The sequence below is a fragment of the Peromyscus maniculatus genome, chromosome 3 (assembly GCF_049852395.1).
Source record: "Peromyscus maniculatus bairdii isolate BWxNUB_F1_BW_parent chromosome 3, HU_Pman_BW_mat_3.1, whole genome shotgun sequence".
NCBI classification, from domain to species: Eukaryota; Metazoa; Chordata; class Mammalia; order Rodentia; family Cricetidae; genus Peromyscus; species Peromyscus maniculatus.
Window position 1 is genome coordinate 152,701,357 of NC_134854.1, and position 27,246 is coordinate 152,728,602.

Consider the following 27,246-nt stretch of genomic DNA (forward strand, 5'->3'; position numbering starts at 1 on the left):
AGACAGGGTAACACCGAGAAACCCTGTCTTGGAAAAAAGAAAGAAACAAACAAAAAAACTACCACCACCAGAAAATATAAAAAACTCTTCAAGACTAAAGAACACAACAATGACATCAGCACTGAATGCATGTGAACCTGAACATGGATGAAATACTTAGAGTGGCATTATCCAGTCATTAGATGAATACATGGATCCTAGATTAGATTAAATTACTGTACCAATACTAAATGTCTTAAGTTTGATTACTTGGGTACAGTTGTATAAGATAAAGTGATGTCCCTGGAAAATACTTAGGAAATTTGGGCCTCAATTTTGTTAGTTTGTTTGGTTCCTTGACACAGGCTCTCACTGTATTAATTTTTTTCAGCAATCTTGTCTTAGCCTCCTAATTGATAAGATGTAGGGTAAGCCACTACATCTAGCTAAGTTATTACCACCATTTCTATAAGGCCTCAACTTATCATAGATGGTTTAAAGAAGGATGGGATTAACTGATGCCTTGCATAAAATGTATTCAGTAGTTCCTTGAACTATAGTTGCAAATGTTCACCAAATTTTAACTTAAATTTTATGGCAAGTGGAATGTTTATAACAATGAAGAAAACTTCTACATGAAACAAAACATAAAAAATAAAACAGAACAGCAATCAACTAACAACTAAGAAACTGAAGCTTATAACTACACTGTAGTTCTTAATTGTGCTTTCAATTGAGATGATTTATCCTATTGATATTGAAATATTCAGGCTGTTCTTTAAGGTTCTTTATTTAGTTCTATGAGTGTTTAAGTAAACAGAAAGAGCAGATTCTTCAGAGCTTGTGGCAAAGGGTGTCGATGCACAAGAGAAGATGTGGTCTGTGTCTTCCAGGAAGAAAGATTGCCTCTGCTATGCCAAGTCAGGTTTCAGAGAATATTTTCAACCTCTTCCAGCTCATCTCTCTGTTTGCACAGAGAACCAAGTCCTGTGATCAAAACACTTGTTCATAAGGAGTCACAAATTATTATAGGAAACAAATGAGGATCAGCACATTCCATTTTGTCTTTAGCTCTTGCTGCGGTATGAATCAGCGAAATTATCCAGTCTCTTCTCACAGATACAGGGGTAGAATTGATCACAGATATCATTATCCAGTCTTGCTCTAGATAAAAATGCACATCTTCCAGTTTTATGATCGAATTTCGCTGTGTTCAAGTCACTAAAGACAAAAACAATAGGCAATTACTTAATTTTGAACATTCACTGAAATGTCATGATTTTAAAATTTCTATTTGCCAAAATACACAGAATATGTAACTATTAATCATAAGTTCATCACTAAAATGTTTTTATTCTCTAAGCTCATTAAAAAGAAATGATCTCTGGATCATACCAAAATCCTCATTTTATTCCCACTTGCAATTTTTGATCAGCATGTAAAACTGATTTTTAATATTTCCAAGGAATTATTTTATCCTAAACCTCCTTTCCCACCTATATTTTGTCAATAAATGTGCTAGGTAATAAACAAATATGTGTAGCACATGGAACAAGGTTTCATATGCTTGTGTTTTAAGGAGGGAGGGAAGATTTGGAATACAGGCACAGATGAAGGCTTGTAACTCATATTTTGGTCTTATTTTCCCTTTCTTCTTCCCCCACCTCATAGCTAATGGGTCTTTTCTTAAACATGGTAATCTACTGCATTTCCTGTATGCAACACAACTATGATTTCTACAGGATTGTATATTAGAAGCCATAACTACCCTTCTGTGAAAAAAAGTTAAATGCAAAATTAAAACATATTAAAAAAATTTTAAAACAGAGAAAATTAGTACATAAGCTAAAACAGAAGGACTATTACTTCCAGTTTAACCTGAGCTATGTATCAAAACCAGAAATAAAAATAATTAATTAATAATTAAGATCATCCTATAAAAACTGACAGACAGAAGTCAGATTCCTGCTCAGGCTGAGGTGTTAGCAGATGCTGGAAAAAAATCTCAAATGGTCATCGAAGAACTGTAGTCAGTTTTACCCCTAATGGATAGAGGAAGCCGACTACAGAATGAATTCAAAATGGAGATCCTCAATAATAAATCCAGCCTGGCATTGTTGAACACAATTATAGTTCCAGTATTTTGGAGATGAAGGTAGGAGAATCACAGTTCAAGACATAGGGATTTGAGGCACACATCAATACATAAGGAGTTTGAAGCTAGTGTGGAATAATAAGATTCTGACAAAGACAGAATTAAACCCACTCAGAGTACATGGAACTGAGAATTTGAAGGAATCATTTTTTAGCAAAATAAATCATGTTCTTTGAATCTTGGATTTAAGAAGGAGAGAAATGGAGTATTCAAGTTTACCATAGGAATTTAGAAGAAAAGAAGGTAAATGAAACCAAGTGGCTTTTGGGACACAGATAGACAAGGTTAGATACATTAGGAATAGAATATACATTAGACAGCCATGAGACATGCTCATGGGTACAGTCAGGAAATCATGTGTATATATTTAATGTGTAAATAGAAGAAATGACACAGAAGATATCAACTGTTCACAAAAGATATTTACTAAAAAGAAAAATGTATGCTTACACAGTGACTTATACACAAATTGGCATGATAGCTTTCATAATTGCAATAACTCATAATTGTCAAAACTTAGAGGCACACTATATGTTCACATATGGAGAAATATTGTGGTATATTTGTGTAATACAAAAGTGTTTTACAACAAAAAGAATGAATCAAAGGTTTGTGAATGCTAAGAGCCATGCCATTATACAACAGATAGCAACTGATAGTTCAAGTGTTAACACACCAGATGAATAATTTTCTTTTTTTTTTTTTTTTTTTTTTTTGGTTTTTTTCGAGACAGGGTTTCTCTGTGTAGCTTTGCGCCTTTCCTGGAGCTCACTTGGTAGCCCAGGCTGGCCTCGAACTCACAAAGATCCGCCTGGCTCTGCCTCCCGAGTGCTGGGATTAAAGGCGTGCGCCACCACGCCCGGCCAGATGAATAATTTTCTAATGGAAGAACCCTGTTCAAGCAAAGCTGTTGCTTGAGGGCTTCTCTCCAGGTTCCACCAAGCCCCACAGTCCCATAATCCACGTATAAAATAATCACTCAAATGCTTATATTACTTATAAACTGCATGGCCATGGCAGGATTCTTGCTAACTGTTCTTTTATCTTAAATTATTCCATTTTTATAAATCTATACCTTGCCTCGTGGCTGGTGGCTTACCGGCGTCTTTACATGCTGCTTGTCCTGGCACTGGCTGCAGTGTCTCTCCCCTCTTCTTCCTGTTTCCCCAATTCTCCTCTCTCCTTGTCCCGCCTATACTTACTGTCTGGTCACAGACCATCAGTGTTTTATTTATATAGAGCGATATCCACAGCACAAAGTTAATGGTGCCACAAACTCTGAACACTATTACTTCTGTCTGTAATGTTACATGTGCAAAAACAGCTGTGGTATCTCCTTAATACCTGCACTGTAATGAGTAATCTCATGTGTTGTATATATTTAATCTCATGATTATATCTCAATCTTATGGGCACATATAGCTGTATAATTTTAATGACTAGAAATAATACCAGCATATTTTTCATAACTCAGACTCCATAGGAAGGTAACAGTATTCTCAGCTGCAAAAACAAATTTTTTTAGCTGATTTTAAACATTAGAGCAAATTCAAAATGAACTAGTTGCCCCTGCAAAATAGGCACAAGGACAAATTCCCAAGTGATTGTTGAACTAAAATCAAGCACAAAGCAACTTTAGTACATATAATTCTCTCAGCAATTGACTCTCTGAACATACTTCCAACCTCAGTTTATGACACAAGACTCAAGGTTCAGCCATCGAATTGTTTATTGTTTAAGTCCAGAATTTCAGTGTCACTTTCTGTTGGGAAATGCTGACCACTCAGCCTATGTGCCTCCTGCCTGTTCACCAAGGAGACTGGCTGACAGCCAAGTATTGCCACTCACTGGCTGGCTGGTCAATGTTACATTACTAGCCTGAAAGAAACTATGATTCTCATATGTTATTGAATGACTCTGACTCTCATAATATAGCTCATATATTTGTTCAGAATTTTCTTCTCAGAGAGAACTGCTGCTTTGAGAGGAGCTGTGAGAGAAAGCTATAAGAGAGAGCTGTGTGGACGGGAAGATGAGTAGTGATGAAGAAGAAAGAGCTGTGTAGAGAGATGGAGCAATATCTGCATAAAGATGTGTGTAGGAGATATGTGAAAGAGGGATGTGTAGAACAGGGATGAATGTAGAGTGAGGAAGTCAGGGAAGAATCAAAAAGAGCAGGAACACAATCTCATGCTTGCCATTGGCGATGACAGAAGAGCAGCAGATAGCAATTGACTTCAGGGGATTGACCATCAGGAAACAAAACCTTGATGGGTGAATTTCAGATAGAAAAGACCACGAGACCACAGACCCCAGGACGTCTTTTGCTTCTGCTGGACCTTCACATGTTGGCTACTACCATGATTCTCTGGTATCTGGCATGGTATGAATGGGCATGGGGAGATTCCCACTTCCCTTAATGCAGTATGATCATCTCTTGGAAATATCCCATTCACTGGGCATTTTTACCTGAGGATTATTTTGGAGATGATATCCTCCTAAACTGTACTGTTTAACTGAAGTAATGATTTTATACAATAATAGTGTTAATTTGAAGGGAATTTGATGATTGTGGGTCTTTAATAAATATAGGAAGACATTATGATGGAGATTATTTAAGTGGAAAAATTAACATAGGTCAAGGAAGGATAAAATGTTGCTTGCCCCTGCCTCTGATAAAGCAGGGGCTACAGAAAAAAGAAATAAAACAAGAAATTGTCACACAGCCAATGACATGAGTTTTGATTGAGGAACCATATGGACTGTGGCTAAGGTTAAGATTAAGTAAAAAAAATGAGTCCCAGTAGCCCAGATAACTTAAATTCTTTTCATCTTAATGTAGAGAGATGGTTCACAGGTTTCAGACTGCATCATAGCTGAAACAAAGCCTTAAAATAACTTCAGGTTAAAGTGGATGTTTTGATAATAGCTTTGAAATGAAAAACCCTAGAAAACAATCTAAAGTTCATAAGGATGTGGTGGTATTGTGTTCCCCAAAATATTGTGTACTCTAATAAATTTATCTGGGGTCAGAGAACAGACAGCCACTAGATACAAAGGCTAGAAAATGGTGGCACTCACACCTTTAATCCTAGCATTCCAGAGATAGAAATCCCTCTGGAACTCTGTGAGTTCAAGGCCACATTGGAAATAGCCAAGCATGGTGACACACGCCTTTAATCTCAGAAAGCCAGCCTTTAATCCCAGGGAGTGGTGGTAGAAAGCAGAAAGATATATAAGGCATGAGGGCCAGAAACTAGAAGCATTTGGCTGGTTCAGCATTTGGCTGGTTAAGCATTCAGGCTTTTAAGCAGCATTTCAGCTGAGAGCCATTGGGATGAGGACACAGAAGCTTCCAGTCTGAGGAAACAGGACCAGCTGAGGAATTGGCAAGGTGAGATAGCTGTGGCTTGTTCTGTCTCTCTGATCTACCAGCATTGACCCCAATAACTGGCCTCAGGTTTGACTTTATTAATAAGAACATTTAAGATTCCTGCTACACAAGGACACATAGCTAACATAGTGGTTAAAAAACAAAGCAGCCCGATTATTACTAGCTGAAGTACTTTCTTTGCTAGGCTTGATTTTGATCAAAGATGTTAGATAATTCCTTGTATACATTTCTACCCCCAATCTCCTGATTTAAAAAAAAAAAAAACAACTATTGATGAGTGGATATGTACCCTAAATATTTAAAGTAGGGCTAATTGTTTTCCATATGTAAAAGCTTAGGTTTGTGATTTTTTTAAAATTTCTTTAAAAATTATCTTTTAATATAAGTAATAAAAGTGATTGATTCTTTCTCTGTATCCACAATATGCAGCCTGCCAGCAAAAAAAAAAAAAAACTGGCTGAGAAAAATACCATGGTTGCTCATATCCTGTTAATCTATAACAAGTTACTTAGATGTAATTGTATGTGAGTTCTTGGGATGACTTTGTTTTAATTGTGTAAGAGAGATGAAAAACTTTTTTCCTGTATTCAATATAATCATTTATTTGAAAAATAGAATGTATCCTGCTGTAGAATTCTTTCTGTGTGCTGTGAATATGTTTTATTACCATTAGTTAATAAAGAAGATGCAGAGATAAAGGGAGAAGAGGGCAGAGTCTAGGAGAAGCCAGTGAACTGCCCAAGAAACAAGATGTGAAGTACCAGTCAATCATCAGCCACGTGGTGATACATAGGTTAATAGAAATGGGTTAAGATGTAAGAGCTAGCTAGTAGTAAGCACGAGCTACAGACCAAACAGTTGGTAATTATATTAAGCTTCTGAATAGGTATTCAGGAACAGGCAGGCAGGAGAGATTAATCTGTCTACATTTGGTGCCCAGGTGTTTGGCAAGTTTTTCTGCATAATACCCGAGAGAGCTTTAAAAAAGAGAGATTCTAAAACAGAGCCAGAAGTGGTTTCCTAGTTCATGTTTCTCAATACAGGCCGAGGGACAGAACTGCATCCCCTGGCCATGGTGGGTTGCAGCTGAACATCGTGGACTCCCACAGTCTCTCACAGGCTGAGGTATAAAGAAGCTGCTTCTGCTGCTGCCTGCAGGCTTGAGAGAATAGCTGCAGGCTTAAGGACACAGCTGCATGGTACTTAATACTGCTTCCAGAGTTGGGACAATAAATGTGGCTCCCACCGGTACCTCTGCTATGAAGCTAGGTACTCGGAGAACAAAAGAATGGAAGAAAATCAGCCACCAAAGTTGCTGCTTTGGTCCTAGTGCTTAACATTTTAAAGTAGTGGCCAGAAAAGGATTACAGATATGCAATGAAGACAAATTCAGTTGAAAAAAACCTCTAAATGGGTCACAGTATGCTCAAAAAATATTTTAAAGGTATCTTGACTTCAAAATTTGGGTCTAAGAACACATTACTTTGGGAAAGAGGCTCTGCTTTTGCTTCTACAGGAAGCAAGAGGGTGTGGGTTCGTTTCAGGTTAAGATGGACCAGATTTAATCAAGGGAGGCCTCCTGAACCTTGACAGATGGTATATTCAACAAAGGTTATAGCTGATCTTCCCAGAACTTGACCATTATCTCAAATTTTCTCAAGATTCTCATAAGATTACCAGTGCCCTCAATCAGCAGGAAGTAGTATAGAAAACTATGTCCTAATTCCCAAACTATTGTTTATGAATGTTTATTTTCATTGAAAGGGGGTTTGTTATAAATAGTTAATGGTCATAGTCAGTCTCTCTCTAAAGAAAAAGGGGGTCTATGGTATAGAAATGATGAGAAAAAGGTAGATTATTGAATCTACTTTAATCCAAAAAAAAAAAAAAAAAACCTGTTAATCTCAAAATACGTTGGTATGGATTTTGGTTTATTGATAAAAATATGAGGTCAATTTTGTTGTACTTTATGTATATTTCCACTCTTGTTTAAGGTATTATGTTTATACAACTCATTTAAAAAGGTAATATATAGTTAAAAATGCAAATTAGTAGTCATCTATAATAGTCAAACTTATAGTCATATTAGTTAGGTTTTCTAGATATGCAGAGATATATTTCAGATAGATAGAGTAATCTTTAAACACTTCAAAGACCTACAAAATATGACATTTAAAGTGTTTTAAGAACTTAGATTTTTCTGGACATTGAGACATATCTCCTCCTGGCAGCACCAATTACTTCAAAAAGGATGATGAGCATCAAAGAAACTCCTTATGGAGATGCTTTCAATGTAGCAAAGGCTAGCCATTTAGGAAAGAAACTGCTTTTGTCTGGACTGCTTTACAATTTGTTGTGTAAACTGAACAGGCAGGACCTATACGAAAGGAACCACTGAATTTTGCCAAAACAAGGCAGGATGGTCCTTCAGGTTCCAGCTTCACAGAAGAAACTACAGACATTGTGCAAGACACAGAGGAAAGCGACTGATGAACTTTGCCAATATAGGCAAGATAGACCTTCAAATTTTCTGCTTCATTGAAATGTCTGCCAGATACTATGGGCTATAGTCTGAGGATGAATGCCCCAACATTGCACAAGAACTTTGGGTGACTGTTCAGGCAGCCAGGTGTCTCTGTTATATCTAAAATTTCGGAAGTTGCTTGCAGTATACTTTCTGTTACTCAGGTAAATATCCTCTGGGGTCTTTGATGGAGTTGAAGACAAGATAGTTATAATTGTAGTTTTTCTTAGTTATGATGAGAGGTAGATTAGAGGTGAAACTTTAGAGTCATTAAAATAGGATATATTATAGAGTATTTTCTTTAATTTTTGCCAAATACAAATAGACTAGATATTGTTACTGTAATTCATGCTTGATAACTGTTTTGTTACATGTAATTTTCCTATATTAAAGTTAAAACCTTCCTTTTGATTAGGCAGAAAAGGGGAAATACTATAGGATGTATTTTTATATGCTGTGAATATATGTTGTTCCCACTGGATGATAAATTAAGCTTATTTGAACTATAGTCAGGCAGAATACAGCTAGGCTGAAAATACAAACTGAATACAGGGAGAAAGGAGGGCAGAGCTGAAACAGATGCCATCCAGCCACCGGAGGAGCAAGATGTGCTAGAACACATGAAATAGTAAATATTTGCCATGAGACACGTGGCAAAATGTAGATCAATAGAAATAGGTTAATTTAAGTTGTAAGAGCTAGTTAAAAATAAGCCTGAGCAATAGGCCAAACAGTTTGTAATTAATATTAAGCCTCTAATTAGTTATTCAGGAACAGGCAGGCAGGAGAAAGTTATCCATCTATAGTAACCACATTGTAATTTTTATATTGCCTGGAAAATTTTGTAGGAGTATATAAGCTGTAGAGGAAATATAAAATCATAGAATACAGAACAGAGAACCCAGAATAAAGAAAAAAGAAGAAGAAAACTATCAATAGAGTATGTGAATGTCTTTCTCTTTACCCCTCAGATTAAAAAAAAAAGTTGAGCCGGGCGGTGGTGGCGCACGCCTTTAATCCCAGCACTCGGGAGGCAGAGCCAGGCGGATCTCTGTGAGTTCGAGGCCAGCCTGGACTACCAAGTGAGTTCCAGGAAAGGCGCAAAGCTACACAGAGAAACCCTGTCTCGAAAAACCAAAAAAAAAAAAAAAAAAAAAAAAAAAAGTTGAATTTTGCCTACTCTGTGGATTTCTTTGAAAACCTACACTGCTGGAAGTTGAACCCCAGGTAGTGGTAGATGTATATATCACAGAGGAATGCAGCTTACTGGCCTGCTACCCAAAATTTGCTTAGCCTACATTCTTATAGTCCCCAAGACTACCAGCCTAGCATTGATATCACCTTCAATGGCCTGGGGCCTCCCATATCAGTCACTTATTAAGAAAATGACATACAGGTTTGCCTACAGCCAGATGTTTGTTATTGAGGCACTTCATCACTTGAGGTTCCCTCTTCTCAGAGGAATCTAGCTTTTGTCAAGTTGACATAAAACTAATTTGCAGAATGGTGCTTGCAAAGGTATACATATTTTCGAAAACTCATTTCTCATGACTTACAGTGGGTGCATTTTATCACATGCGCACTCTAACTTCAAGGCTTGATTTTTTTAAAATATAATTGTCAACAGAATGAACAAAAGAAAGAGAGAAGGAAAGAAACAAAGAAAGAAAAAAGTTAGGAAGAAAGAAGAAATGAAGGAGGAAAGGAAGGAAGGAAGGAATGAAGAAAGGAAAGAAAAAGAAAGAAAGAGAGAGGAAGGAAGGAAGAAAGGAAGGAAGGAAGGAAGGAAGGAAGGAAGGAAGGAAGGAAGGAAGGAAGGAAGGAAGGAAGGAAGGAAAGGAAAAAAGGAAGAAAACAATCACCAGTCAAATCATTTCAGAACTAAGGACATTACACGTGAATGCACTGCATGATACTGAATACAAAGAAATATCAACAGTGACATGATCCAGAAAACTGACAAAAGTGACTAATAAGACTATGGATTATTGATTAAAACATATTAATAAATCATCTACATTTATTTAGTTTAATTGTTTCAGTATGATGTAAAAGAATTTGCTTGTCCCTACAAAATATTTGTGGATGGCTTATCATTATTTTTATTATTATTATTATTATTATTAATAATAATACCATTATTGCTATTGGCTTCATGAGACAGAATCTTACTCTGTAGCACACAATGACCTCAAACATGCTATGTAGCCTAAGGCTACCCTCAAACTCATTTACCTATGAGATTATAAGTCTTAACCAAACCAAACTAGTGGGAACTCATGAGCTGTGGACCCATAACTGTGGAGCCTCTGTGAGACTGGACTAGGCCCTCTGCATAGGCAAGACAGTTATATATCTTGATCTGCTTAAGAGGCCCCCTGGCAGTGGGATAAGGATCCATCCCTAGGGCATAGTGGGTTTTTTGGAGCCCACTCCCTATGGAGAGAGAGCTTACACAGCCTTGGACCAGGGGAACAGGCTTGGACCAGCCTCAACTGAGTGTATCAGGCTCTGCTGACTCCCCATGGGAGGCCTTGCCTTGGATGACCTGGGAATGGAGGTTGAAATGGGGGGAAACAGGGTGGGAGAAGGGAGGGGAGGAGATCTGTGGTTGGTATGAAAAACGAATAGAAATTTCTTAATAAAAAAGAAAAGAAAAGATGATTGTAAGTCTAGAACTTTCACATTCATCTGGATTCACTGAATATTACTGTATCTACAGTTTCAACTCATCATCAAATGAATCAAAGAGAGAGAGAGAGAATGAGAATACATATGAATTGTGGAAGTTTGTATGAGTGTCTTAAATTAGTCTGGAAACTATTCACTAAGACTGAAATTATTATTATTATTATTATTATTATTATTATTATTATTATTGTTTTTTTTGAGACAGGGTTTCTCTGTGTAGCTTTGTGCCTTTCCTGGAACTCGCTTTGGAGACCAGGCTGGCCTCGAACTCACAGAGCCTCCTGGCTTTGCCTCCCGAGTGCTGGGATTACTGAAATTATTTTTTGCAGCAAATAAATGCATTCTAAAGATGATAAATTCTTCTACATATAAAAAGTGTCAACCAGTAGCCAATCAACTAACAAACAAACAAAAATCCACAACTGCACCCTAGTGCTTAACTGTGCTGTCAACGCCATGGATGTTGGAACGGTTTCTTCTAGTGATGAAGAAATGTGTGTGTTATTTTTTAGAGTTCTGTATTAAGTTCCATGTGTCATTCAGGAAAAAAGGAGAGTGATTCCTCAGGGCCCTGGACCAAAGGCATCCATTCTACAGACACAAGCTGCTGTGCTGTGCAAGGAAGGACAATGGCTTCTGCTCTGTTAAGTCAGATTTCAGAAGAACGTTTCTTCCCTTTCCAGCTCATCACCCTGTTTGCACAGCCAACTGAGACCTGTGGTTAAAACATTTGGTCGTTAAGTAGTCACAAATCACCACAGGAAACCAACAAAGATGACCACATTCCATTTTTAACTTTCCTATGTACTGCACACTGAATTAGATAATTTATCCACTTTTTGTCCTCAGATACAGGAGTGAGTTCTAAAAAAGTCATCATTCAGAAAATGATCATTCAAACACCTGTTGAACTAAAAAAATGCACTGCCTCCTGTCTTACGTGGTGATCCCATTACTGTCAAATCACTATTAAGTGAAAAATATAATGGGAAATATTTAAATTCAAACCTTATATTGATTCAGACCAAAGTCTCCAAAACAAGATTTATTTACCAAAATGTACAGAATATGGCATTAATCATAAGAATATCAATAAAAGATTTCCATTTCTCTAAATGCATACAGTTTGTCTTGGGCCAATGACATGGCTCAGTGGGTGAAGGCCATTGGCATCAGACCAGGCAACCAGAGTTCAGACCTCAGATCCCACACAATAGGAGAGAAGTGACTCTTTCAATGCTCCTCTAACTGTACCTGTGCTGTGACCTGTATGTCACAGTACATGTGAATACGTCCACAAAAATAAATGGAATAAAATGAAAAATAAAAATGATCTTTTGATCACAACTTAGGTTCTTATCTACTTCACACTGTTAATTTTTTTTTGTGTGAGCAAGTTAAATTAATTTTGAGTATTTCCATGGAACAATTTTACACTAAAATGTTTTCCTCTGATTTTTTTTTTTACAATAAGACAGTTTAACAAGAAGAAATAAATGCATGTGGCATACAGGACAAGGTCTTATATGCACACATTTTGAGAAGAAAGAGACATTTGTAGAATAGTCATAGAAGAGCGTTATTAAATGTTGTTTTGGTTGATTTTCTCTTTCCTCCCCCTCCTCAGAGCTATTGGGACTTCCTTTAAACATGGTGATCATCTGACTTCCCTGTGTGCAACACAACTGCCATCTCTGATGGACGATGAATACTAAATCCTCAACTAACTTCCTGTGAAAGATAATTCAAAATGTTAACCGGGAGGTGGTGGGATTACATGCCTTTAATCCCAGCCCTTGGGCGGCAGAGGCAGGTGGATCTCAGTGAGTTCAAGACCAACCTGGTTTACAGAGAGAGTTCCAGGACAGCCAAGACTACACAGAGAAACCCTATTGAAAAATCCAAAGGAAAAAAAAACAAAGAAAGATGATACATGACTGTAACCTAGCACTTGGGAAGCTGATTTAGAGGATTATAAACCAGAATAGAGTGGGCTATGGAGCAAGACCCTGATCAACTAAAACTGAATTCAGTTCATTTATGAACAGGCAGAAATTTGATTCCTATACAGTCTGAGGCTTCAGTAAATCTAAGACTCCCAAAACATCATTAAACATGACAGCCAATCTTTCTACTAATAGGCAGGGTAAAATAATTAGTGACTCTTCAGAAAATGATCATTCAAACACCAAATAATGAATCCAGGAGTATAAGGATTTCAAGGCCAGTTAGGGAAATACAGTGAGTTTGACCCAAGCTAGCCTAATGAGACTCTTTGTCAAAGAATACCAGACAGAGAATGAAATCCACCCAACTCCATGGGACTAAAACGGCAAAGGAATAAAACTTTAACAAAAGATCGCCTTCATTTAACATTGGATTTAAGCCTGGTAGAAATAGCGGATTTAGATTTACAATAGGAAGATAAATGAAACTAAGTGGCCCATGGATCATATAAAAAACAGGTAAGGTACAGCAGGAATGATTATATACATTAGTCAGCCATAATATATGATTATGGTACAATCATTAAAACATGTGTGTTGAACATGGGCAAAGAGGAAAAGACACAGGATACAGTAACTATTCACAAGATACACATGGAGCACATATTCTACATCATGAGCTCTTAAATTTCCCTCCATGGTGATGCCTTCATAGACTTCTACCAAGAAACACAAGCTCACAGTTTCTCACTAGGTTCATTAGAAGCTGACATTGTAAGCAGATGTACAAGCTTCTGTGTCTTCCCACTGGAGAAAATACTTGTGGTGGCCACAGAAACCTTCTGACCACTGGACGTCCTGACAGAAGCCTCATGTTTAGGTCCAGTAGTCATAACATAATCAGGGAACAGTTCTGTAACATAGTCAAGGTCTACAAAGATCACTTAATCTGGATGCAGACATGCTTTCACTGCTAGAACCTGACTCTAAATATTACCACATGCTCATATCACTCTGTTTGGTGCTGTAAGATACAAACAAATTCATTAACTCTGTGGTCTTCACAATGGCAAACACCAAAAATTCTAGTGCTTGGGGGGTAGATGCAAAGGAGCAGAGCTAGCCTGTATGAAATGATACTTCCTTTAGAAAAAACAAATTAATAACAATAGTGATAATCTGTATGATTTGTACATATCAATACATTATGTAAGGTCTTCTGTCATCTGGCCACCTCTGTGACAGTCCAGCTACCTCTGTGACAGTCCAGCCACCTCTGTGACAGTCTGGCCACCTCTGTGACAGCCTGCTTGAGAATTCCCTTGGATAAAAGAGAAATTTATCTTTCTGCAGATTTGGAACCTAACTGTCCACAATGGCAGGACCACGTTTAAATCGAAGTGAGCCAGACCTGCCATGTTCTAAGGCACCGAATGAAAAGTTTCTGAGAAAGTTACCACTGTTGATGCCTCGGATAGTTTTTATATCAGCTGAAGAAGAAATTCACAGAATACCACAAAGAAAATGTCACAATGAACAAAATCCAGCAGGAACAGTACATTAAGCCCAAAAAAGTACAGACAATAGGATTACCAACTAACACATGTAAAATAAGTATGGTTGATATCTTTAATGGGATAAAAGATAGTCACACCTACCAGTAGTCTCAGCACTTGAGAGATGGAAATACAAGGATCAAGAGTTCAAGACCAGCCTGGGAACACAAATCTCTTTCAAAACAACAACAAAACAATAAAAATTAAATTTATTTTTAAATAATTATAAAAGGCAACTTGAAATGTAACTAGCTAAAATAGTTTTTAAAGGACAAACACAGAATTATTAGGGGATTTTTTTTTAAATTTGTATTTCTAAAAAAATCAATAATCATGAAAAATGATGAATATGTGATATGAAGGCAGAGAAGGGGTTCTGAGGATTAAAGGATAAAATTGAATGAGTACTGGAAAATAATGGACAGGAGAGAATAAAGGAAGGGTCAACCAAAACTAAGAATGTATAAAAGGCCTAGGGAGACCCAGAAGCTGACCTACACAAAACAGACTCCTTTGTGTGTGTGTGTGTGTATGTGTGTGTATGGTTTGGGAAGTTTTGTGTGTTGCTTTTTTTCTTTATTTTAGGTAATTTTTGTCTTGCTAGATTTTTTTTAGTTTGATTTTATTTTCTGTTTTTGTTTTGGGGGAGAGAGAGAAAAATAACACAAAATTGAGTGCATAGGAAAGGAGGAGGTGAGGAACTGGGTATTAAGGGGGAGAGGAAAACCTGATCAAAATATATTCTATGGAAACATAATTTAAAAATATCAAAATTATAATTTAGAAAAGAGTTAGATCCACAGAAAATATGAGTTATTAAGTGAAAATCAAAGTGCAAGGCAAAGGATACCTCCAAAGGAATCACCAGTCAGGGAGACCACAGCTGCCTCCAAACAACCAAGCTGCTGCTGTGCCCTTGGTTTTCCACCATAACTACATGGAAACACCCTATTTCTGAAGACACCACACATTTGGTGTCAGGACATGAAGAAATCAATCTCAAACCAATGAGGAAATATCTTCCCTTAGGCGATCTTTCAATGGGTCAAAAGGTCCTGTGCAGGTTACTAGGGGAGTGCCTTAGCTACGGTTTTTACTGCTGTGAAAAGACACTATGACCTCAGCAACTCTGATAAAGAAAACATCTAATTGGGGTGCCTCACTTACAGTTTCAGAACTTCAGTCCATTATCATTATGGTGGGGAACATGGCAGTGTGCTGGCAGACTTGGTGCTGGCTACCTCTTGATATGCAGGCTACAGGAATTCTGCTGACACACTCAGTGGTCTCCAGAGCACAGGAAACCTCAAAGCCCAGTCCCACAGTGACATGTTTCTTCCAGTACACTCCCACAGTGACATATTTCCTCCAATAAGACCCCACCCACTCCAACAAAGCCACACCTACTAATAGTTCCACTCCCTATGAGATTATGTGGGCCAATTACATTCACAGTTCCAAAGAGAGAAAAGATTTGAATGGTCTTACTCAGCACTGGACCCTGCATGCCACAATACTGACCTGCTGGGCAATATGTCATGTTTGATATTATAATCCAAATCAAAAGCCCACGATTGCAGAGGTCATGCGCTCTAGTATGGAACCAACTACTATCATTTTGCTAAGTGGTCACATGGTCAAGTTTCATTTTTAATATTTATGTTTATGGTCTGTACCTGCATTGCTCCCAACCTCCATCAGAGAAGTTTCTTTGGCAGTGGTCAGTGGTCATTGCAGAGAAGCAGAACTGGTCAAAGTGCTTAGGAGAAGAGAGTATGTGCTCAGCCATAAAGGGGTCATCTTCATGAACCTCTTTCCCCAAAAACCACCACTCCCACACAGGAAATAGGAAGGAAGAGGAAACAGAAAGGATGTAAGAACCAGAGACGGAAAAAGTACTGTAAAAAGCATGTTCTGGACATGACAAAATTCCTGCACAGATGAGGAGGCATATACGACCATGTAAGGAATGACTATTGTTAGGTGGTGGCTGCTGGAAAAGGGAGATTCACTCTTTTGGGGGGGTGTGGCCACCGGTATGTATCCTTGCTCCAGTGGATGCCCTACCATGCACCTAGGGACAGCAGCAATTAAGAAAACAGGAGTTAGAGAGGCACATGTTAAACAGAAGCAGAGGAATCTTGGGGCTTTGGGGAAGGATATGATCATATTTTATTTTATGTATATGAGATATATTCAAGAAAAAGAAATATTCCTAATAAAGATAATCAATGAATAGTTTTCTACCAGATTATAAATTAACATAAAATTTGGAGTCAACATATGACATCTTGAAATGGAAGGTAGATATACATATATACATATACATATGCAAAAATGTTCTTATATTTATAAATAAGAAGCAATTTATATAAACTAACTACCAAAACAAATGAACTGAAAGTTTCAAATATTCATACTTATACTACCTATCAGGATGATCTAGTGACTTTCAAATGATCTTAAGTTGTTGATTTGCTTGTGTTCTCTATATCTTAGAGCACACAATCCTTAGCTGTGTTCATTATTACATCACTAGCAGTCAGCTTCTAGACTGTTCCTCTTCCCTGTCTAATGCTTGCTCAAATACTGCCCTGTGCATCTTATCCTTAGCTGTTAGTTCCATTGACAAAGAGAAAAGCTTTGTGAAATGAGAGAAAAGCCTTTGCACACAATCCTCCCAATTCTGCACCAAGTTAGAGTGTGAGGACTTGGGAAACTCACAGTTTAGATGGGCCACCGTCACTCCATTGCCATTTCTTTGTTCTTGTGTCATATGATAACCCAATCCAGTAAGTGTTTGGCTTAATTTGGAGCTGAAGGAACTTCTGTAAGAGAAAAAAAAAAAAAAGAACTCATCTGATGATGAAATTTCCCTGTGGCTGGTGAAAAAATAACAACATGAGAGGCCCCAGCTATTGTTATGTCAGGTCTCTGCTGTCCTGTCCTCCAGTGCTTCCTTCCCTCCAAGCTCATTTTTAAAGTGATTTCCAAGAGTAGCTCATTTATGTCAAAACCAATGTCAGTTATGTAAGTTATTTAAAACCTCAGGTGTCTAGGGATACTAGGTTCATGAAATGATTTATGTCTTTAGACCAAGTCTCACTATATAACCAAGGTTGACCCTGAATTCACAATATTACTGCTGTGACTCCTATAAACCAGCACACTGCATACATGGCTCATTAAATAATTTCTGACACTGTATTAAATTATTCAACTGTGCGTTCCCAAAGACCACAGAGGCATGTGGGAAGTGTTCATATGGTAAGTAACACCCTGTCTTAATAGCAAATTCATTAAGTGAAAAGTACTATGTGAAAAGCATTAAGTTCCATGCTCCAAAGAGGAAGCCATTCTGAAGTTCAGACCTGGAAGTGAGAGAAATTGAGGAGGAAAGGGACAGATATTTGGAAAACCTTAATGCCTTACATGAGACATCCAAGTGGCATGATGTCTACTTAAATTTTTGAACATATTTAAAATATGGGTTAAATTTAATTATAAATTTAATTATGATTAATACATCAAATGGCAAATCACATTATTTGACATTAAAAATTATTTTGTTGTAATTTTTATACATGTATTAAATTGGTGTACAAATTATGTAAAATGTTCTAAATGACAAAGTTTTCAAGCTGATCCTGCAAGCATTTTTCTAGAAAAATATTGTCTTCATATTGGAAGAGATTTTGTTAGGAATAATTTAAATAGAAAATGTCCACATCTTGGCACCTTTTTTTTCATTTAATTACTTATTTCTAAAAATAGATATCTTTTTAAAAAAACAAAAAAAATAGTATGAAGTAAAGTTTATGGAGAGTTTCGCTGACAATCACATTGGAGCTACCTGGTAAAACTACTTGGTTCCACAGTTCTCATATAATTTCCATTTTGCAAATTGCCCCAGAGGTCAGTTACTTTCTCTATTGTCATCCAATTACTCATCTCAGGCAGTCTCACATGTGGGATCCAAAGAGCAAGCCCTAGACCAAGACGTCACTGGGTGTAGCTGGCACTCTATGGAGATACATAACTGTCACTCACAGGGTGTACTGTACCAAAGGTTTAAATTTATTTTGGAAAACATGCTCCTCTGAGGGACTCTCTTGCAGACTTCTAAGAGAGAGGAGATTACAAAGACATGGCTGTTTCTTTAATGAGTCTTCTCATAACAGACCCTGTGTCCTGACACTAAGCCAGGTGCAGGAAGGAGTAGCCTAGGATACTCTTACTGCACAGTTTTTGCTCACATTACAGGCAAACCATGTACAACACTTAGAGGTCTCTCTTTCAATAAACCTGCCTGGACTTAGTATCTCACTATCCAAGGGTTAGAGACAGAGTCTAAGAGAAGAAATGGACATGTTAAGAGTTTACAGTACCAGTTCATCATCATCATCTATCTTCAAAAGGGATAAGCTGCAGTCCCGGCAGGTCTGTTCACATTCATTCCAGTGTATATTGTCCATTATGAAATAATAACATTTTATGCCACAGCAGAACCAGTGTCCTTCAACACGTTTGCCTACAACAGAGAAGGTAGATGGTGAAAATTTTTATTTTCTAATATTCTGTTATTAGATCACTGTTTTAATTAAACATCAATAACTAAGTAAAATTTCAGAGCTCTAAGAAATTTAAATTCCAGAATATTAAGAGACGCCTTTACACCCATGCTCTATGGGGTGTTTTTTTTATAGCAGTAGATATATAGAAACAAATGATGTGTCCACTGTGGATAAATCAGTAGAAAAAATGTGGCACATGCACACAAAGAAAAACTATTTATCCTTTAAATTTGGCTGGGCATGAAGACTTAGGCCTACAACCTGAGCTCTACACAGAGTGAGACAGGAGGATCACTACCAGTTTGAGGCCAGCCTAGGCTAAGTAGTGACTTCCATGTCAACCTTGGCTATACAGTAGATTCTAATACAGCCTGGGCTACAGATTGAAACCATGTCTCACACCTAAACACCTTAAAAGAGAGGTGCTCAACCCAATGACGTACATGGATGAACTGGAGGATGGAGTGCAAAGTGAAAAAGTCAGGCCCAGGACCATAGTTTATGGCTCAACTCAGATGAGGTTTTAACACAGCCCAACTATCCGAAGCAGAGGCTTGTGAGAGCTGGAGTATGGGGAACAAACACTTGCTGCACAGAGGCAGTTACAAGGATGATGGAATTCTAGACCTGTGGTAATGTACTGTGGTCCCAGTTCATCCTCTCATACTGTGAACTTAAGGTTGTGCTGTGGTCCGTGTTAAATGTTCTTGCCTTAAGAGCAATAAGAGACACATGAGGGAGCTTTTGAAGGTGTTAGTCTACTCTCCTGATTATGTTGATGCCTTCAGTGATATGCCCACATACCCAAACATGTCAAGTTAAATACATTAAAATGTGTGCGATTTGTGTAGCAATAATACCTCAATATGATTATTTTGTTTAGTGAGGGACTGAGGATGGCCATGCTCTAATATCAAACTTTATCTACAACCTTTGTTTTCCTGTGAAGAGGTATCATTGTGTAGCTCAGGCTACCCTGGAATTTGCTGAGCTGTCCAGATTGTCATTAAAATTATAATCCTCTTGTCTCAGCCTCCTAAGGACAGGGACTACAGCAATATGCTACTATTTACAGCAGATAAAGTTATTTTTAAAAATGTGACATAATATTTTTTATGGGTCTGAAATATTTCAAAAATTTTTGGCACTTTTTTCTATCATATTTTATAATGCAGCAATTTGAAAGATATTATTATTCCTTACATAGTAATGATTTTTAATCCCTACCATTGTGTAGCGAGATCATATGCAAAAGCTCTTCGTAAGCTCTAAATTCTGAAAGTAATATTTAATAATGAATGATAAACTGGGTCAATTAAAGTTAACCAGTCACAATACAAGGTAAGAAAGGTTCCTTGTAAAGCTTGATATTTTCATCTTTCTGGCCTCATTCACTATGTCACTGACAGTTACACAACTGTGGACACTGTTTTGAAGTTCCATAATGTGCTGCAGTGAGCTTCACTGTGGTCACAAACAGGCCAACTCTCTCATACCAAGGCAGAAGGAAAATACACACAGACACACACACACAGACACACACACACACACACACACACACACACACACAATCATTTTTATGACTGCATCCATATAAATTCTCTGAGTCCATTTCAGCCTAAGAATTTGGTGAATGCACTCTTAATGGAAACTTCCATGTTCTGTCAGCAACAAAGCTGGAGATTCAACCTTGCCCACGGACAAAAAGAACTTGAATTGTCAGCTATGCTGACTTACAATTACATCCTCATAGAGCAGTAGAAGCCAGAACAGCCACTGAGTTTCTAGAGGCTATAAGATTCTCCAAATTCAAACACAGATATGTGGGGTTCCAGGCCCCTCCATGAGATAACAAAACCCCAAGCCATTAACCCCAAGCATTTTAAGCTGCTAATTGGACTTCAAATCTTCTGGGGAGGAAACATTAGAAAATAAAACATTTTTTTATTCAAGATCCTCTCCTTACCTCTGTGCTGTTTGGAATCTAAAACAAATTTAGTTTCCTGGTAGCATCTGTTCAGTGTTCTGTTGAGTGTGTCCAGATCATGTTTGAGGGCATCATAATCTATAGACTTATTTTTCAACATTTCTTCCATTAAGTAGTTGTCATTTTGCATGGTGCTGTTCTCTTGATGGGGATTATTTAGAGCTCTCTGCAATTTATATATTTCTTGACTATACTGAAAAACTAAAATTAGTAACATATATAACTCAAAAATGCTCATAAAGAGTAAATATTTAATTTAAAATTAGAGAAAAAGCTTTATATTAACAACTAACACAGATCATTACTTTAATTGCTATTTTGGCACTTAAAAAGTAACACTTCAATTAACTCACTATAAGAATTAAAACATTAAATTCTCTCTATTGGCAACTTCAGTGTAAAGTCTATGATATAGTTAAATAATATTTTGATGAAAACACCATATGACCTGATTAATTCATTGTTTTCAAAGCACAACACTAACAAATAAATACTTAAGTAAAATATTCAGAAAAACCTAACACAACATGAAAATTTGAACCAAGAAACATAAAATAACAGTACAGTTAACACTGGAGAATATGAACTACCCAAAGGAGGAAGATAATAATATGCAGACATGCAGCTGTGTTAGAGCCCAGTGGTTTTCTGTAAGGATGTTTATTAAAGATAAAACTGAAGCTCCAGAAATACTTCTGTGTACAGATTCAGTCTTTCCACTTAATCATGTCCTCAATATGAGCTGGGGATAAATCCACAAAATGATACAATTCATTTTGTACAGCTGTTTCTTACAGCATGTATATGTCAGATTCATAATCACCTGAGCTCCAAAAACCAGAATATCAACAACATATCTATTATCAGATGGAACATGATCATGAGTAAGGCAGAAATAGACAGTCAAAGGCAGCCCCAGTCACTGTAATGTCCAAGAGTTCAAGGATCCAGGGGGAAACAAAAAATTTAGAAATTACAGCCCACCTGGAATGTCACCTGGTGACAGTCAAAATAATGGACAAATATGATCTTTGTGGCATAACTAGTGTCTATTGGCATTTCCTAGGCAAATGATGTATTTGAATTACTCACTGTATATCAGCCAAATTGAGATTGCCATCATCAGAAGTAAGCAGAGGATCCCGAGACCCACTGCAACGAAATGGTAGGAGATTGAGCATTCCTAAAGATATCAAAATCATCACCAGGAACATCCCATGGTCCACCACCACCCATAACCTGGGGTATCATATGAAACAAAGGGATGATACCTCTAATGGTTCAAATAAACTTCCAGAATACAAACCAACTCCTACACCTAAGGCTTGGGGAACATCTCTGAAGAGAAGGAGAAAAGATTGTAGAATACATAGACTCAGGACATCTGCAAGAAAGGGAAGCTGAACCCAGGCAATCTCAAGAATCTCATAGCCTAAGCAAGACACACCCAAACCACAACACCAGAGGACATGCCAATATGGACATGGAAAATCTCCACATGACCCAACTCCTAGATGAAGAACTATAGGCAAGTGATGGCAGGTGAGAGAGAAAACAAATCTCTCCTAAGAATGAGCCCATAAGTGAATATCTAATACCAACTGGTCAGTTCTAAAACATACTCATGTGAACAACACTAAATGGAACCACAAATTGCATATATACACACATGCAAACATGTAACTAATAATGAAATAGAGAGGAAACAATACAAACAATACATTAAAGTAGGAGGGTTAGGAGGTACTGGAAGGGTAACAGAGTTAAGGGGAACAGGATAGGATAATAATGGATTTAAAATTATATGCAATACAAAAGTCTTAATAAAGCCCATTATTTTATATAATTAATAAAGTATAATAAATTGTAAAATGAAAACTTTATGTTTTAGATTTCTGGATGACATATACCCATCTGTTTATAGCCTATGTATGGAAGCAGTTCTTTAGGACTTCACAAAATTTCTGCCCATTCAGCCTTGAACTCTCAGCCTCACAGATAGCTGAAATGACAGTCTTGAGATGCCTCATCCAGGTTCACCGAGTTTCAAAAGTTCATCTTACAAAGCACTGAAGGGATAAGCAAGATGCAGGTAGGAAACTCCAAATTGCAATTAGCAGCCCACCAAGAGATCTCAATTCAGCATGAGGAGGAAGGAAAGATCAAGCAACGGGCTTGAGAAACTGGGAGCCAGTAGGAATGTTCTGAACTCTATAAGGCTCCATCCTTGAAGACTTCCTAGGAGTCAGCTCTTTTCTTGTCCATCAATTCTGTTTTTCTCAGGAAAATAAGATATTTATCCTTGTGCATTTGAGGTCTTGACTTCTAGAGTACCACATCTGATTATCACCATACTAATGTAGCAAAAGTGTTCAGTTTAGAGTTTAAATGTGACAATATTTGAAGGGCAAGAGAAGTAGAGAGCAAAAAATTTCCATTCCCCTCTGACCTGGCTGTTGCTGATGATTGGCATTGAAGTTTGAAGAAATACTTGAAATATCCTATTTTAGTAAGAGCTCTTTTTTTGTTTGCTTGTTTTTTGTTTTTCTTTCTTTCATTTGGTTTTTCGAGATAGGGTTTCTCTGTGTAGTTTTGTTACCTGTCCTGGATCTCCCTCTGTAGACCAGGCTGGCCTGGAACTCACAGAGATCTACCTAACTCCGCTGGGATTAAAAGTGTACTCCACTGATGCATGGCCGAGAGCTTTGTTTTTAACACATACTTTGCATGTTTTTAACATTTTATTCCATTAGAAAATTCAGTGTTTCTTCAGACTATAGCTTCTTCTTTCTAAAGGCCAAATATTTTAAACCATATTTTATTAAAAAATAACTGAAACCTGATGGATTCTCAAATTTATAAAAAAGTATTCAAGTCAGGCAAGGTGGCTCACAACTGCAATCCTAGAACTTGAGAGGCTGTGCTAGGAGAATCAAGGTTTCTCGATTTGCTACATAACACAATCAGGACTGGTCCTGGCTACTGGAGACCCTGGCTCAAACAAACAACAACAATAATAATAAAAAACTAACACACAGCAAAAGGATAAACAAATTAAACTGTTGATTTTTCCTGTCTCAGAGGTTATTTTAAAAAAGCTTTTAAGCCTTTACTTCTCACTGTGATCACCTACTACCAGCTGACCATCAGCAGTAAAGCTAGGACCATCTTCAACGTCTGGTGTGTAAAGCGAGTCGGAGGAGAGCATTCACCTTTGTGGCCAACCTCTCTGGAACCTTGAGTCTCATTAGGCTTGATTGGATTCTGTGACTCTGAAGAAGACTCAAAACCTCTTGAGTTCAAATAAATCACCTCCTGATTGCTCATCTTGAAAGGAAGCAATGAAGGTTTGAATTAAAACCTTGTCATGGGATGATGTCTAGGTAAAGAAAAAATTAAAATGTCCAAGTTTAGAACATTCTAGAATTTGATGCTGGGGCAGGGTAGAAGTTTATTAACTTCTTTAAAGATATGAATTCTTTAAAGAGGGTGGATGATGGCTGACTTCCACAGATGTAAAAAACCTTTTTTTTTTTCATTTTCATGTATGTGTACTTTTTTTTTCTTTTTTTCTTTATTAAGAAATTTTCTACTCACTGTAGCAAGAATCTTAAAGAATCTTATCAATAAAGTCAAACCTGGAGCCAAGTATTGGGGTGAAATGCTGGAAGATTAGAGAGACAGAACAAGCCACAACTACCTCACCTCACTGGATGCTCAGCTGGTTTTGTTTCCTCAGACTGGAGGCCTCTGAGTCCTCATCCAGAATGTCTCAGCTGAATTGCTGCTCAAAAGCCTGAATGCTTAACCAGCCAAATGCTTCTAGTTTCTGGTCCTCACGCCTTATATACCTTTCTGCTTTCTGCCATCACTCCCTGGGATTAAAGTCACCATGCTTGGCTGTATCTGAACGGATGGATTTCTGCCTCTGGAATGCTAGGATTAAAGGCATGTGCTACCACTGCCTATCCTCATGTTTAATATTGTGGCTGCTCTGTCTCTCACCCCAGATAAGTTTATTAGTATGAACAATATTTTGGGAAACACAATACCACCACAACTCACTCCACATACTATCCAAAGATCCCCCCTCCTGCTTCCTCCCATCCCCAGCCCTCTTTCCCAAGCTACCTGGCATCCCCACCTCCCCCAAATCTAGGTCTCCCATGGGGAGTCAGCAGAGCCCAGTACACCAAGATCATGATGGGAGGATGTTCAGAGATGACTGGCCATACTAGTGGAAGCCCATGAACTGTGGACCGGTGGCTGTGGAGCCCCCATGGGACTGGATTAGGCCATCTGGATACAGAAGATGGTTGTTTGGCTTGAACTCTTTGGGGGGCACCCAGGCAGGGGGATCAGGATTTGTCCTTGGTCTATGGGCAGACTTGGGAACCCGGTGCCTGTGATGTGACATCTTGCACAGCCTTGGTGCTGTGGGAAGGGGCTTGCACCTGCCTAGGCTCAGTGAAAAACCTTTTTAACTAGTGGTCACAGCAATGATTGTCAGGATGTATGGGAAACCGCCTTGAATTGTCAAATAAAGGACTGGGTAGTGACATGCTTCACAAAACTGTTGCCACCTAAGTAACTGACATAATTTAAAACTATTATTAACATACCAAAAATAAAAAGCTTGGTTAAAACCAAGTCTCTTTGCTTTTAAAGCTTTTGTAAATGTTGCAATACACGCATGAATATAAAATGATCTTGTCATTTTTTGACCACATTTACAAAGTGTATGCCAGAAACAATGTCCAAAGGATTATATGAAAGGAATACTACAGGAAATTAAAATTTCAGGGTCTAGATGTGATAATAAAAGTCTCCTGAGTAAAAACCAAAACACCTGTATTCATAATCACAAATGATCCCATGGACATGAACATTCCACAAAGAACAGTATAGTGTATGATCTTACTCTTGGACCCTATATAAAAGTAAAATTTTTTTACAGTGGTACATGTCTTTTGTCCCCCTGCACTTGGGAGTCAGAGGCAGGAGGATCTCTAAGGCCAGAACATCTAGATATTGATTTTCCAAATAACCAGGACTACAGAAAGGGATTTTGTCTCAAAATTTAGAAAGAATGAAAATTTGTCAGTAGGCATCATAAATACTCAAATTATTCATTCTTAGGGTAACAATGAACCCAATAAATTATTAAATCATAACTACTTATGATTTACTTTGCTTCTTCCATTAAATATTATTTGAAGGGGCAACCAATAAATACGTAATATTAAAAAAACTTGATGGACTCAATTCATTTCTAGTATATCTTAACACATCATCATTAATGAAAATTTCAAAATTCATTTACAATTTCCCCAATTCTCTAAAAATAAAATGGTTTCCTATTATAAAATTGTACATCGTGCATAAAAAACTATGCAAACCACTTGAACTAATTACAAAGTAAATAATTCTACTAGTCACTCTTTAGAACACAGACAACAAAAATTGTAGCACAATAAGAGAAAATACCTTTTCTGAAGTTAACTCCAATGGTTACAAAACAACTTAAAACAGTTCTAATATGATCAACTGTATTTCCTATGTATGTGACTGTCGTGCAGGCCATTTTAACTGAATGGCATTTCTGTCAAATAAGTAAGATCATATGGTAGAGATATCTGAAGGAATCAAAGTAGCTGTTACCTATTCCCCAGTCAGGTGGTGATGCAGGTGGAGGGAACAGAGGATGAAGAACAAGCTGTCCTTTGCAGCTCTGTATCCCCTCAGAGGCTCCAAATGAAACACGGAAGAGTGTGTCTTCTGCATGATACTTCAGCTCTTAAAGTTCTGCCCCTCCGCTTTACCAAAGTGTAAAGAGGAAATTGTATGTTGAGAGCTGATACTGAAAGATAGGAAACATGAGCTCTGCATTCCTGCATATGAAATGATCCCACTTCACACGCAGCAGAATCATGTCTGTAATCAGTATTTGATGACTCAAAGGATGAAGGAAAATACATTTTGAGAAAACCCTGCCAGGATCTTCAGCTAAAATGTAATCTAATTAGAAGAAGCCATTGGTTAGAAGAGATGACTGGAACAGCTCTATATAATGGGAGGGTGTATAGAACAAATGGGATGACAAAGGTCTTCAGTTCCAAATTTTAATAATTTTCAGAAATTTGTCTTACATTATTATTTTAGAGGAAATACTTTTTGTTTTTGAATTGTGTCTATTGAAAGTAAATGTATATTAGGAATGCTGTAAGACAATAACATTTCCATAACTGAAAACTGATGGTTTCTCAAATTTATATAAAAGTATTCAAGGCAGGCAAGGTGGCTCACAACTGCAATCCTAGAACTTGAGAGGCTGAGATAGGAGAATCAAGGATTCTTAGTCACCTTTTGCTACATGACACAGTCAGGAATGGTCCTGGCTACTTGAGACCCTGGCTCAAACAAACAAAAAACAATCAACA

At 37.5% G+C, this 27,246-nt stretch overlaps 1 protein-coding gene across 2 annotated transcripts; it reads right to left on the minus strand.

Moving 5' to 3' along the window:
- Nucleotides 1-443: 443 nt before the first annotated feature.
- Nucleotides 444-26,626, minus strand: LOC102923788 (T-cell surface glycoprotein YE1/48-like). Of its 2 annotated transcripts, XM_076568073.1 has the most exons (7): nucleotides 26,468-26,626; nucleotides 24,019-24,185; nucleotides 21,899-21,958; nucleotides 20,786-21,007; nucleotides 18,634-18,776; nucleotides 16,970-17,073; nucleotides 444-1,200 (listed from the first exon to the last, which is right to left on the minus strand). In XM_076568073.1, exons 2-7 carry the CDS (start codon nucleotides 24,131-24,133, stop codon nucleotides 1,047-1,049), a joined length of 798 nt encoding a protein of 265 aa, XP_076424188.1. In that variant the 5' UTR covers nucleotides 24,134-24,185; nucleotides 26,468-26,626; the 3' UTR covers nucleotides 444-1,046. The 2 variants fall into 2 exon arrangements, with proteins under 2 accessions (XP_076424188.1, XP_006995744.4); XM_006995682.4 differs by lacking the exon at nucleotides 21,899-21,958.
- Nucleotides 26,627-27,246: the final 620 nt, after the last annotated feature.